Source organism: Chelonia mydas, chromosome 2 (assembly GCF_015237465.2).
Source record: "Chelonia mydas isolate rCheMyd1 chromosome 2, rCheMyd1.pri.v2, whole genome shotgun sequence".
NCBI lineage: Eukaryota > Metazoa > Chordata > Testudines > Cheloniidae > Chelonia > Chelonia mydas.
The window spans coordinates 142,267,139-142,278,569 of NC_057850.1; the positions used below are offsets into that span (position 1 = coordinate 142,267,139).

General features: G+C 38.8%; 1 protein-coding gene across 8 annotated transcripts in view; it reads left to right on the top strand.

Moving 5' to 3' along the window:
* Positions 1–10,918, top strand: part of NFX1 (nuclear transcription factor, X-box binding 1) — a 220,057-nt gene extending 209,139 nt beyond the window's left edge. For all 8 annotated transcript variants that reach the window (XM_043540287.1, XM_043540286.1, XM_043540291.1 and 5 more), the window contains 2 exons: positions 3,916–4,017; positions 7,346–10,918. In XM_043540287.1, the coding sequence (XP_043396222.1) occupies positions 3,916–4,017; positions 7,346–7,421 (178 nt within the window). In that variant the 3' untranslated portion in view covers positions 7,422–10,918. The remainder of the gene's footprint in view (positions 1–3,915; positions 4,018–7,345) is intronic.
* Positions 10,919–11,431: the final 513 nt, after the last annotated feature.

Sequence of the window (11,431 nt, forward strand, 5' to 3'; positions counted from 1 at the left end):
TTAAGAAGAATATTTTGATATGTTTTCATGCACAACAAATCCACGAATCTGGAGGATTGATTCTGCTCTCTCTGTATGAGCGTGGGAAAAAAATGTCTCAGGCTCAGTTTCCTGTCTCTGTCTCTCCAGAAGCAGTTCTCTGTATGTTTCTCCTTTGAACTCCGAGGGAAGGCCACCAACCTTTACGGTTTTGTGATAGTTGAAGTTTTTCCTCACCTCGTCCTCCAGACCTCAGAGAGGAGAAATTGATCGTAGTCAGCATTGCTCTCTGCTGCAAGCCTGTGACTGTCACCTCTGACAGCATGGCTCTACAGCCATTCTTCACCCCAACCTGGAGTCACGGTGACCAGTGGAGAAAGAGGCACTTCTTAGCTCATAAGTGAACAGGCTATTAAAGGCTCCACCCTTGAGGGTATCCACATAATAACAGAGTTGACTTTTGCAGCTTGACAATGGTCAATTGAGACTATGGATCAACAGTCAATGGAGCTGAGCTACTTTAGAGGCCGTGGGGCATATGGCCAGACACTCGCCAAAGAGAGTCCACCTGCCCCTGTGAACCTATGGTGCCTTTGGATGTCCAAACTATGCCTACCATAATGGTCACCCCAATCCAAGCTTCTCCTCTGAAACCCTCATCATATTACGTTACAAAAGGCAAAAGAACTGCTTGTCCATATCTCTTTCTCTGTTTAAGTATCTAAATATATTTAGATGCAACCTGTTTTCTCCTCTGTTCCAACATAGTTAGGCGACTCCTTTTGTTATGCTCCTGGGATGCAGGCATTATTTTCAGGTTTGACCTACTTCAAGCAACATTTGAATGGGCTTTTGGGACAGGTTTTTTGGACACAGTTGTCAGTGAAACTGCAGATCAGAGTGAGTTGCACATGCTTCAGGAAAAGATGGGAAAATGCTTCTACATTAGACATAAGATAGACAGCAAAGGTAATTCTCATAGCTCCTTATTGGCCTTGCAGACCTAGCTCTAGGAGATGTCTGTATGTCCTCCATGGCAACTACCCACAAATAAGCTCTGCTGATACAAAGTCAGGATCCAAGCAGGCTTCAGATTACCTTTTGGAATTTGAATGGATGAAGCTCTGACTTAGATACCTTGATCAACCAGTAGATGTTAAATTTCAATCCAGGAAGGATTCTATATCTACATTTTTTATACCAACAACTGGAAAAATCTTCAGACACCACTGTTCTCAATTTAATGTTAAGTCAATTTCAGCTTCCTGTTTTACGACTTTAATAAAGGGCTCAGCCATACCACTTCATAGGTTCAGTTAGAGCTTTTTGAGTACCCACAGGTACTCAGCAGCACCTCATATTTCATGATTCATCAAGACAGTAATGAAGTTTCTTTGTTCTGTTGAATTTTCTATTGTTAGCGGGATGCTTAACTTAGCTCTGGAATAACTGATGGAGCAGCCCTTTTGAATCTGGCCTCTACATCCTTGTATTTTTTTTCTCTTATAGTTGCCTTTCTAATCACAACCATTTCTGTTAGGATGACTAGTGAATTAAATGCATTGTCTATTAAAAATGCCTTTTTTCTCCAGAGTTGATATTCTTCACCAACCCAGACTTTGTATTTAAGGAACTTCTTCTGTCTTATCATCTCAATCAATACATCACTTTTTACATTTTGTTTTTTATTAAACCTACTCATCCTCATGATATCAGATGCCATCATCTGGCTGTTTGCAGATCAATCAAATCCTAATTAAACAGGATTAATTATTGCTTTATAATGGGAAAAATCACAGATCTGAACTCTTTAAAAAACAAAATTGTCAGTGGATCTTGGCAGCTATATCAGAAGCATATAAGTAAGCCAAAAAAACTCCTTCTGAAAGCCTCAGCACATTCAGTGAAGTCTGCATTCACATTTTAGGCAAAAAGAAAGTTTCTTATGAGGAAGTCTGCAGATGGACTACTTGGAAATCTCTGTTCCTTCACCAGACATGACTACAAAGTGGATGTTGCATTTTTATCAGATACTGCTTTTGGTCTATAGGTACCATCCACTATTTTTCTTTTGTCCTGTCTCAGCTCTGCTGTCCCTCCCTTTTTTCTGGTCATATTGCTTGCTGCTTTCCAATCGTCCTCTAGTGTAGTATATATGAGAGAGACAGCTTACTCATACTTCTCATAACAGGAAATTCACTCATCTGGATTTTTCCCACCCTTGTATATACATGTGTGACGGGTTCAGTCACAGAGACCCCCTTGGGGCTATCACCTGACATGCTGGAATTACTTCTGAGCCCATTTTCCCTGCCTGCCTGGGACTTCAGAAACCTGCCTTGTTGAGCCAGACACAGTAGCCTGCTGCAACACAGACCTAGGTCTTGTCCACACCCCCAAAGCTGCAGGTTTTAGGTGACCTGCTGAGCAGTTTTTGGTTATCTCCAGCACCCAGACACCCAGTTCCCAATGGGATCCAAACCCCAAATAAATCCGTTTTACTCTGTATAAAGCTTATACAGGGTCAATTCATAAATTGTCCCCCCTCTATAACACTGATAGAGAGAGATGCAGAGCTGTTTGCACCCCCAGGTGTTAATCACTTGCTCTGGGTTTACTAATAAACGTGATTTTATTAAGTATAAAAAGTAGGATTTAAGTGGTTTCAAGTAATAACAGACAGAACAAAGTAAGACACCAAGCAAAATAAAGCAAAAACATGCAAGTCTAAGCCTACTATATTAAGAAACTGATTACAGGTAAAATCTCACCCTCAGAGATGTTCCACTAAGCTTCTTTCACAGACTAGACACCTTCCTAGTCTGGGCCCAATCATTTCCCCGGTACACTCTTTGTTAGTTCCAGCAAACATCTTAGGTGGAAAGCAGGGGTGTTCACATGATTGGCAGCCCCTTTGTTCTGTTCCACCCCCTTTTATAACTTTGGCACAAGGCGGGAATCTTTTGTCTCTCTGGGTCGCCACCCTTCCTTCTAAATGGAAAAGCACCAGGTTTAAGATGGATTCCAGTATCAGGTGACATGTTCACATGTCCTGTGAGACCCCAGCCTCCATTCTTCCTGGGCTGGCTCCCAGGAACATAGGAAGGCTTGCAAGTAAACAGAGCCATTTATAACCAATTGTCCTAGTCAATGGGCGCCATCAAGATTCTAAACCACCATCAATGGCCCACACTTTGCAAAATTACAATGGGACCTCAGAATTATACTTTATATTTTTAGCTTCAAATACAAAAATGATATATGCATACAAAAGGATGAACATGATCAATAGATTATAAGCTTTGTAATGATACCATACAAGAGACCTTTTGCCTAAGGCATATTCCAGTTATATCATATTAATACTTATAAGCATATTTCCATAAAACATATGGAGTGCAACGTCACAACATGTTTGTAGTTTTAGGGTTTACGTGTTGTAAGTTTGGACTTTGATCCACTTTACAGGCTCACACAAAGGGAGCAGTTCAAGCACCAGGAATGTTATGCAGGGAACTGTCTATGGGCTTTTATTAGCCTAGTCAACCCCAAAAGCTTACAGACTAGTGGGTATCTTCTTACGTTAAGACATGTTTATAATAAGAAAAATAGTCTATTTTCTCTATTTACTGTCTCCATTGTTCAGTTTAAATGGTGCGTGTGTGTGTGTGTGTAGATTGTTTTAGGCAAAGAAGAAAAACATTAAATCAGAATGCTGGGTTGCTTTGAGTCACAGTGTGTTAGAAGCTCTTCTAACACCTCAGTATTGGATTTGCTGTGAGATAACATTGGATCTTCAAGTCTCAAACTGTCATTTACACTAGATTTAAATCTTAATATTTGTCTTGATTTTTTTAATATAGTGCATGATTTTTCTATTTAAACATGTAGACAATAACATCAGAAATAATATTTGTTACCATTCTCATCCTTTAGAGGGAAATCTATTTGTCCAAGTAATACCCTAACATCTGTGCTAGAGAGGGAAATGCAGACAAGGCCTCCACCACCTATTCCTCACTACAGACAAACAGATAAGTAAGAACTATTTAGTTATTTAAATGTTTTTGTTAAGTTAATGTTTAATAAAGTGACAGTATGGGCCAGAGCCCTCACAATTTTGTCAGGGCATCTCAGTTTTGAATTGCCATACTCATGCTATTTTAATCCTGGGCATCTCTTAAACAGATTACTAAATGTGACAAATTATGATGAAATGTATTATAATTCTAGGACATTCATTAGAGACTACATATGCCACTCTGGTTTTTAATCAAGAGCAGTAGTAAACGTTACATGAGTATTTTTGTTGTGTTTACACTATGTGGCATATTATTTATTACTTTGGTGCAATAAACAATTTTTGAAAGATCTTGTATATATTGATGCATTCTGAACATCAAAGATCCTCTGGGGGGGGAAAAACTAGAAATCAAAGGGATTTGCTCATTAAACATGTCCGCCCACATCATTGCAGCAGTTTTTTAAAAAACAGACAAATAGAATGTATAGGAGCAGTAGAAAGGGATAGAAGATCTTTTATACAAAAATGTAATTTACATGAATCTTGTGTCCAAGTTTGGTTGCCTCATCAGAAGAAAGGTATAGAGTAAATGGGGGAAAAATGCATCAAAGCAGTGAAAAATCTTAGCTATTTACCTAGTTACAGTTCCCAAAATTGCAGAGACTGTCTCTATTTAACAGGGAAAGGAGTTATTCAGAATTAAAATTTAACTGAATAGACCCTTCTCTTTACCTTTCTCATAATGAGCACAGGGGGTCACTCATTGAAATAAAATGGGAATAAGTTTAGTGTCAGCAAAAATAAATACTGCTCTTATGCTATATAGTCAATCCGTGTAATTTATTGTTGCAAGAGGTAGACACACATTCTGTAGCTAGACTTTTAAAAGACTGGATACTTTTATAACTATTTCTAACTATTCTGTGCAAACTGAGATATGGGTAATTAGTTCATGGCATATAATGGTTGTCTGTGGGGGTCACTAAATATTGTTTCCTCTGTAGTGGCCAAAGAGGGCAAAAGTGGGGACTTCACATTCCTTGGGTACTGACTGCTGCTGGGGCAAGATACCAGACTCTTTCGCTGTATGGTCTTATCTAACATATCAGCTCCTGTGTTTGTAAGACACAGTGGCCTTGAGTGTGCATAGGCTTTTAACATTCTGGGCTTCACAACCACGAGTTATATTTATTCAATTTTGGCTCTCAAAATGTTTTGCTGAATCTGGATTTAAGATGCTCACACGCTTCACACATTCCACTGAATGCATCCGAAGAAGTGAGCTGTAGCTCACGAAAGCTTATGCTCAAATAAATTTATTAGTCTCTAAGGTGCCACAAGTACTCCTTTTCTTTTTGCGAATACAGACTAACACGGCTGCTACTCTGAAACCACTCTTAAAAGGATATTGGGAAACCACAGGCTTTACATGCAGGCAATGTCTTCTGTTCTAGATTTTGACAGTATCTAGCAGAATGGGGGCCTATTTCTGCATGGTGCTTTCAGGGACTACCAGAATACAAATGAATAACAATAATAGGCAGTTCATTCCTTGAGAAGATCCAGTTCATCAGAGTGTAAACTAACGGATTCAAGATTAAAATCCAGCCTAAACCACCTGCAGGCATGCCTAAAACAAGGCTCTTAAATCAATGCTTAGGAGCATATATAAAAGTAACCTGATTTTCAGTGGTGCTTAGCTCCTTCATCTCCCATTTACTTCAGTGGGATTCATTGGAAATTAGCACCTCCTGAAAAACCAGCCTGCTTATATTTAGGAGCTTAATTTTAGGTGGCCAGGTTTGAAATTTTTCACCTCTGGATTAGAATTATTTGTAAATAAAGCATTCATTTAATATTGAAACATTGAAATTTTATTGAAAACAAAGAAGTTTTTGAAAGCCCTCATGTCGCTGTCTTCAGATATATGCAGTGGTATTGTAGCCATGTTGGTCCCAGGATATTAGAGCAGGGGTGGGCAAACTTTTTGGCCAAGTGCCACATCGGAGTTGTGAAACGGTATGGAGGGCCAGGTAGGGAAGGCTGTGCCTCCCCAAACAGCCTGGCCCCCACCCCCTATCCGCCCCCTCTCACTTCCTGCCCCCCTCAGAACCCTCACCTATCCAACCCCCCCCCACTCCTTGTCCCCTGACTGCCCTGACACCGATCCCCACCCTCTGACAGGCCTCCCAACCCTATCCAACTCCCCTGTCCCCTGACTGCCCCAACCCCTATCCACACTCCCAACCCCCCCCTTGTTTCCCAGGACCCCACCCCCATCCAACCCCCCTGCTTCCTGTCTCCTGACCTCCGCCCCATCCAACCACCCCCTGTCCCCTGACTGCCCCCCGGGACCTCCTGCCCCTTACCCAACCCCCCCTCCCCCAACCCCTTACCCAACCTTCCCTCTCCCCACCCCCTTACCTTGCCGCTCAGAGCGGCAGGATAGGCTTATATGAAAGCCTGGGTGGTGGGTGGGCGCAAGCTGTGCTGCCCGCGCAGCAGCATGGCTGCAGGGAAGGGGGGACAGTGGGGGAGGGGCTGGGGCGAGCCTCCCCGGCTGGGAGCTCAGGGGCCAGGCAGGACGGTCCCACGGGCTGTAGTTCACCCACCTCTGTATTAGAGAGACAAGGTGGGTGAGGAAATATCTTTTATTGGACCATCTTCTGTCGGTGACAAGCTCAAAAGCTTGTCTCTCTCCAACAGAACTTGGTCCAATAAAAGATACTACCTCACATACCTTGACTGTCTTCTGATGCATATTGTTAAATAGCATATTTGAATAATTATCTATACTACACAGTGATTTCACTAATTTTTATCCTTTGTTTTTATATGTAGCTGAAACTTGACCTGCAACTATCCCTCACTTCAGAGATAGTCTTTTGCTTTTTTGCATATATTTTTGAAAAGGACAGTATTCAGAACATTGGCTTGTCTGTAACAAAGTTTTCACTTGCAAAATAAATTACCTGAATTTCATTGTGTTGTAGATAAATTGCTTTTTGGTATTCTATTTTAATGTTGGAATGGCTGAATTGCTGCTAATAGTATTTATGAAAAGCACAGTTAATAAAAGCTATTTGTTCAGTGGGCACTGAAATGTACATTAGAGTGAATACACAAGATTTATTTGATTTCTGTAAAACTTTGTAACAGCTTTCTAATGCCTGGTGTTTATTGATATTGCTGTCCAATGGCATAATATACCATGAGATGTTATGGTGTTTTTGTATCTGTTTGTTAGTTTGAGAAAGTCAGTGTGTAATCCTGTCTTATGTAACTGTATCTTTCATTTAACTGAGAGTTGTGTTCTGTAATATTTTATGGTTTTAATTTCAGGAATAATGGAAACAGTGGCTTGCAGAAAACATTAAAAGCGGAGCCAGTGATTGACTACTTTGATGTCCAAGACTGAAATGATCAATCTTAAAATATTATTTAGAAAAATGGAGGAGAAGATACAGATCTATCATGCAAGATGCTTTGTGGCTAATTAAATGATTAACTATTCAATATATTCAGAGTTTAAAATAGTAAAAAAGCATGGGCGAGTTAAGTTTATGAGCAAAATAGCTTTGTCTAGAAATTAACTAAAATATGAGCTCTGAATATTGCAAGATAAGCTCTTAAAAGCCAAATTCTGACCTCAGATGGATGTGCACAGCTCTCATTGAATGCACTGAGAACTGCATGCGTTCATCTAAAGCCAGAATATGGCTTATCATTTATTATATCAATGAAACTGATATTTTAAATTTTACTGCAAATATTCAGCTGCTTTGCATATTTTTACATAAGTTGCAGGTGCAGGTATTTTTCACCTCAGGCTGGTAGATTTTTCTTCTGTTTGGAATCAGAATATCTTTAATGATGTGAACCTGCTCATCCATTAATTTGTAGCTGAAAAAACTGGTAATTAAACTGATTCTATTGGGGTAGTGATATTAGTGGCAAACATTCCAAAGATTTATACTGAGGGATCCAACTATATTGTTAAAAAATAACAATTAAATCACAAATCGCTATCATATAATCCTAATGGATATATTTTCAAAGAGTTTTCATGTGATTTTAATCATTCCATTTCTATTGCAAATATATCGAATTTGGGAGTGAAGTATCTGAGTTATTCCCACATGGAATAAAACTAAAAATTTAGCTCAGCTCTACAATATGTTACATATTCCCAGTGCTTAGGCACACTGACACCTGCTAATGGGGAGTGCATCTCATGTTCACTAGCATTTGAGGATTTTGGTACTTTCCAGTTCTTGTTCTTGAGGTGGAGGAGGAAAAATGTCGTTTGTTTGTTTGTTGGTTTTTATTAAGTAAAAGAATAATGGTTTAGTTTTCTTTGTGTTTTATTTAGTTTGTATATTTAAACCAAATACAGGGATTAAAGTAAAAATGAAAAAAAATTTAATTCAAACTCTTGAACAGTCAGAACCCCACGTATGGCTTTGATGTTCCATAGAGATTGAATCATATGTCTAGGATTAAACTGCTGACTTTGCTAGTTTAATCTTTTCCTCAGTACAAGCTTAGAGCAGTAGGTTTGTGCTAGGCTTGTGTTGGAATATGGGTTGAGTTTGCAGCAATTCTTGAAAACTTCATAAGAAAGTCTGATGTGTTAAATCCCTCTCAATGAAAACAGCCTTTTAATGATCACATTACACTTTAAATATATTGTACTTTACACCATTCAGTTGCCAACACAGTCTCCTAGATTTCAGATTGTTTCACATTAATGGTTGTCCTCATGAGGAAGGAGAGTTGAGGACCTTTCTGGGGAAGATGCTAGTGGACCAGATCTTTAGCTGGTGTAAATTGTTATAGCTCCATTGACTTCACTTGAGCTACAGCAGTTTACCCAAGTTGAGGATCTGGCCCCTTATGCTAATAAGCTCCTTACTCCTCACACTATGCTCTGTCTGTCTCATCCCTCCTGACTGCACACAGGCCTTGAAGTTATTTCTTTGTGCAGCTCTTTGTGCTCAGGGGCAGCGTCTGTTTGCATGTCCCAGAGAGCTTGTGGAACTTTTGAGGGCCGTTAGCCGCAGAGGCTCATTTTCGGGTGGATATGTATCATAACACATTGATTTAGACAATTGTAATATTCTACATTGTCAAGATGTTACAGTTTTTATGGCTTTTTGTTGATGTATGTGTTTAAAACTTATTTCATTTAGGAAATGACAACACAATGTAATATGTTTCTAATTAAATGTTTGAGATACATCTTCTCCACTTAAAAGAACACTGTCAAGGACTGTTGATCTTTTTTGTGTGTGAGAGTCTTCATACAATGAGTTTCACATACAATGAAAATAATTTTCTTTACCTTTTTCCTTTCATTTGGTGAACAGAAATCAACTTTTTTTAATGAATGAATCTTAAATGAACTAGCTGTTATGGTTTGGCATGACAGTGCACAAAATTCTTAAGCAAGTTGAGCCCTAGTCTTGCAAGGTGCTTAATGTTTTCAATTTCTGCTGACTTCAGTGGATGAATAGGTTGCTCAGCATCTTTCTAGAAGTGTGATCTTGCAGACGCTTACACAACTAAGTAGGCCTAACATGTGAGAGAGACTCTCATTTATTTCAATGTCACTGCATGACTGAATGAGGGTTTGCAGTATGGCCCATAGTTTGACCCTACATTAATTTACTTTAACACAGGACTTCATTTAAAATAGCTAAAACATCACCTACATACTTGTTTGAAATTTGCATGAGGTTTTCATAGCAGTATGTCTAGTTCATGCACTTTAATTGGTATTTTTAACAAATTATGATTTGCAACTTAAATGTGAGGCTGATGAGAAGTAGTCTAGAAGATGTTCAGGTTCTGAATAGATCTTTTAATACTTCCAGCTTTTAATCAGAAGAATAGGGAATTTTCAGTTTGCAAAATAAGGCCAATAAATATTGTGAATTCATATGTACGGATTAATCATAATGCCCCTTATGAAATGTCTAACAAAAGTTTTGCTCAGTTGTGAATATTTACATATGTCTAAGCCTATTTTAATACCAAGGAGGTCAAAGCCTATACAACAGCTTTTTAAAAATCACTGACACACAAATGTTTATTGAAAATTTCTTATTGTAATAGTTCCATTAAAAAAATCATTCATGCACTTCCCTGGGGAAGCAATACCAAAACAAGTTTTTTCCAAAGTATAATTTTCCAGCTTTAAAAATGAATTCGGCTAGATTTAATTGTGGTGTTCTCCCTTCTCTTCTGGTTTGCTTTGGATCATTTTACTGCATATGTGTGCCTAATGGGAATGCTTTTCTAATATACCATTTTGTATTTCTTCTTATTCTGAGTTGGCTCTTAGTCTATTTATCTAAGAGAAAAAAGAGTGAAGTCAGTGGCATTGACTTCAGTGGTGCCAGTATTCCATCCTTGGTCTGTCAATTACATTGCACAGGTCTCAGAACAATACTGTATTTTGTAAATTGTTCTTTATTGAGTACATTACAATAAACAGATTGTCTTTGAAGTAGACTGTGAGGAAGGGCAAATTGGTTACAATACATATAACTTTACCAAGTGCTTTTAAATTATTGTATATAAAATACAGGTAGAATTTTGGCATTGGGTCTGTGTAACTGTTCAATAGTTTAATGTGTTAAGAAGTGCTCCAATTATTCCGTGCTTAATGTACATTAATCTGTGCATAATCTAAAATCCTTGCTGTGTAAATTAGCTATGGAGACCACTGTTTTGTGGCAGTTTTACAATATGTGCCTCATGATGAAGTAAGCAAAAGAACATTGCTCTAAAACACTCTTAATAAGTTATTTGGTGACAGCTATGTATCTATATCACTTGAATCTTTTCAAGTTTAGTGGTGTAATAGGTGACTTAATGTATAAAGCTGTAATAAAATTAAGTTTCAATTCCTATGCTTTGTAGTTGTTTGAAAACTTTTAGGTAGGCGTACATATATTGGGAGGGTCTTAAAATGCCATAGGGAGGCAAATATTTGAATGGAACATCTCGGGGGGGCCCTTCGCCTCAAATTCTAAAATATCAGGTGCAGTTTTCTTCCTCCATGTCAACATTTTTAAACAAACACTTTGGGGGGGAGCTCCATACCGAAAGGAGAAGAGAGAGAGGGGACTATCTGCTATTTATGTAGCATTTAAGAATAATTTTTTGCTAACTCCAAGATTTTATCACAAGTCTCACAATCTATGATCCTTTTTTGAGTGATGAGCCCCATATTGTATTCCACTGTGGTTTATGCATGTACACCATGTGCCCAGAGTCGGCAAATTTGAATGTCGTGACCATTGGTCCACACATGCGCCCTGGCTCATCTCGTGCCTCCAACCCAGAGGATAAGGGGAGGCCAACCAACTCACTCTCCAGTTCCTTCTCACTGCCTCATGGTCTGGGTTGGAACCTCCAGTG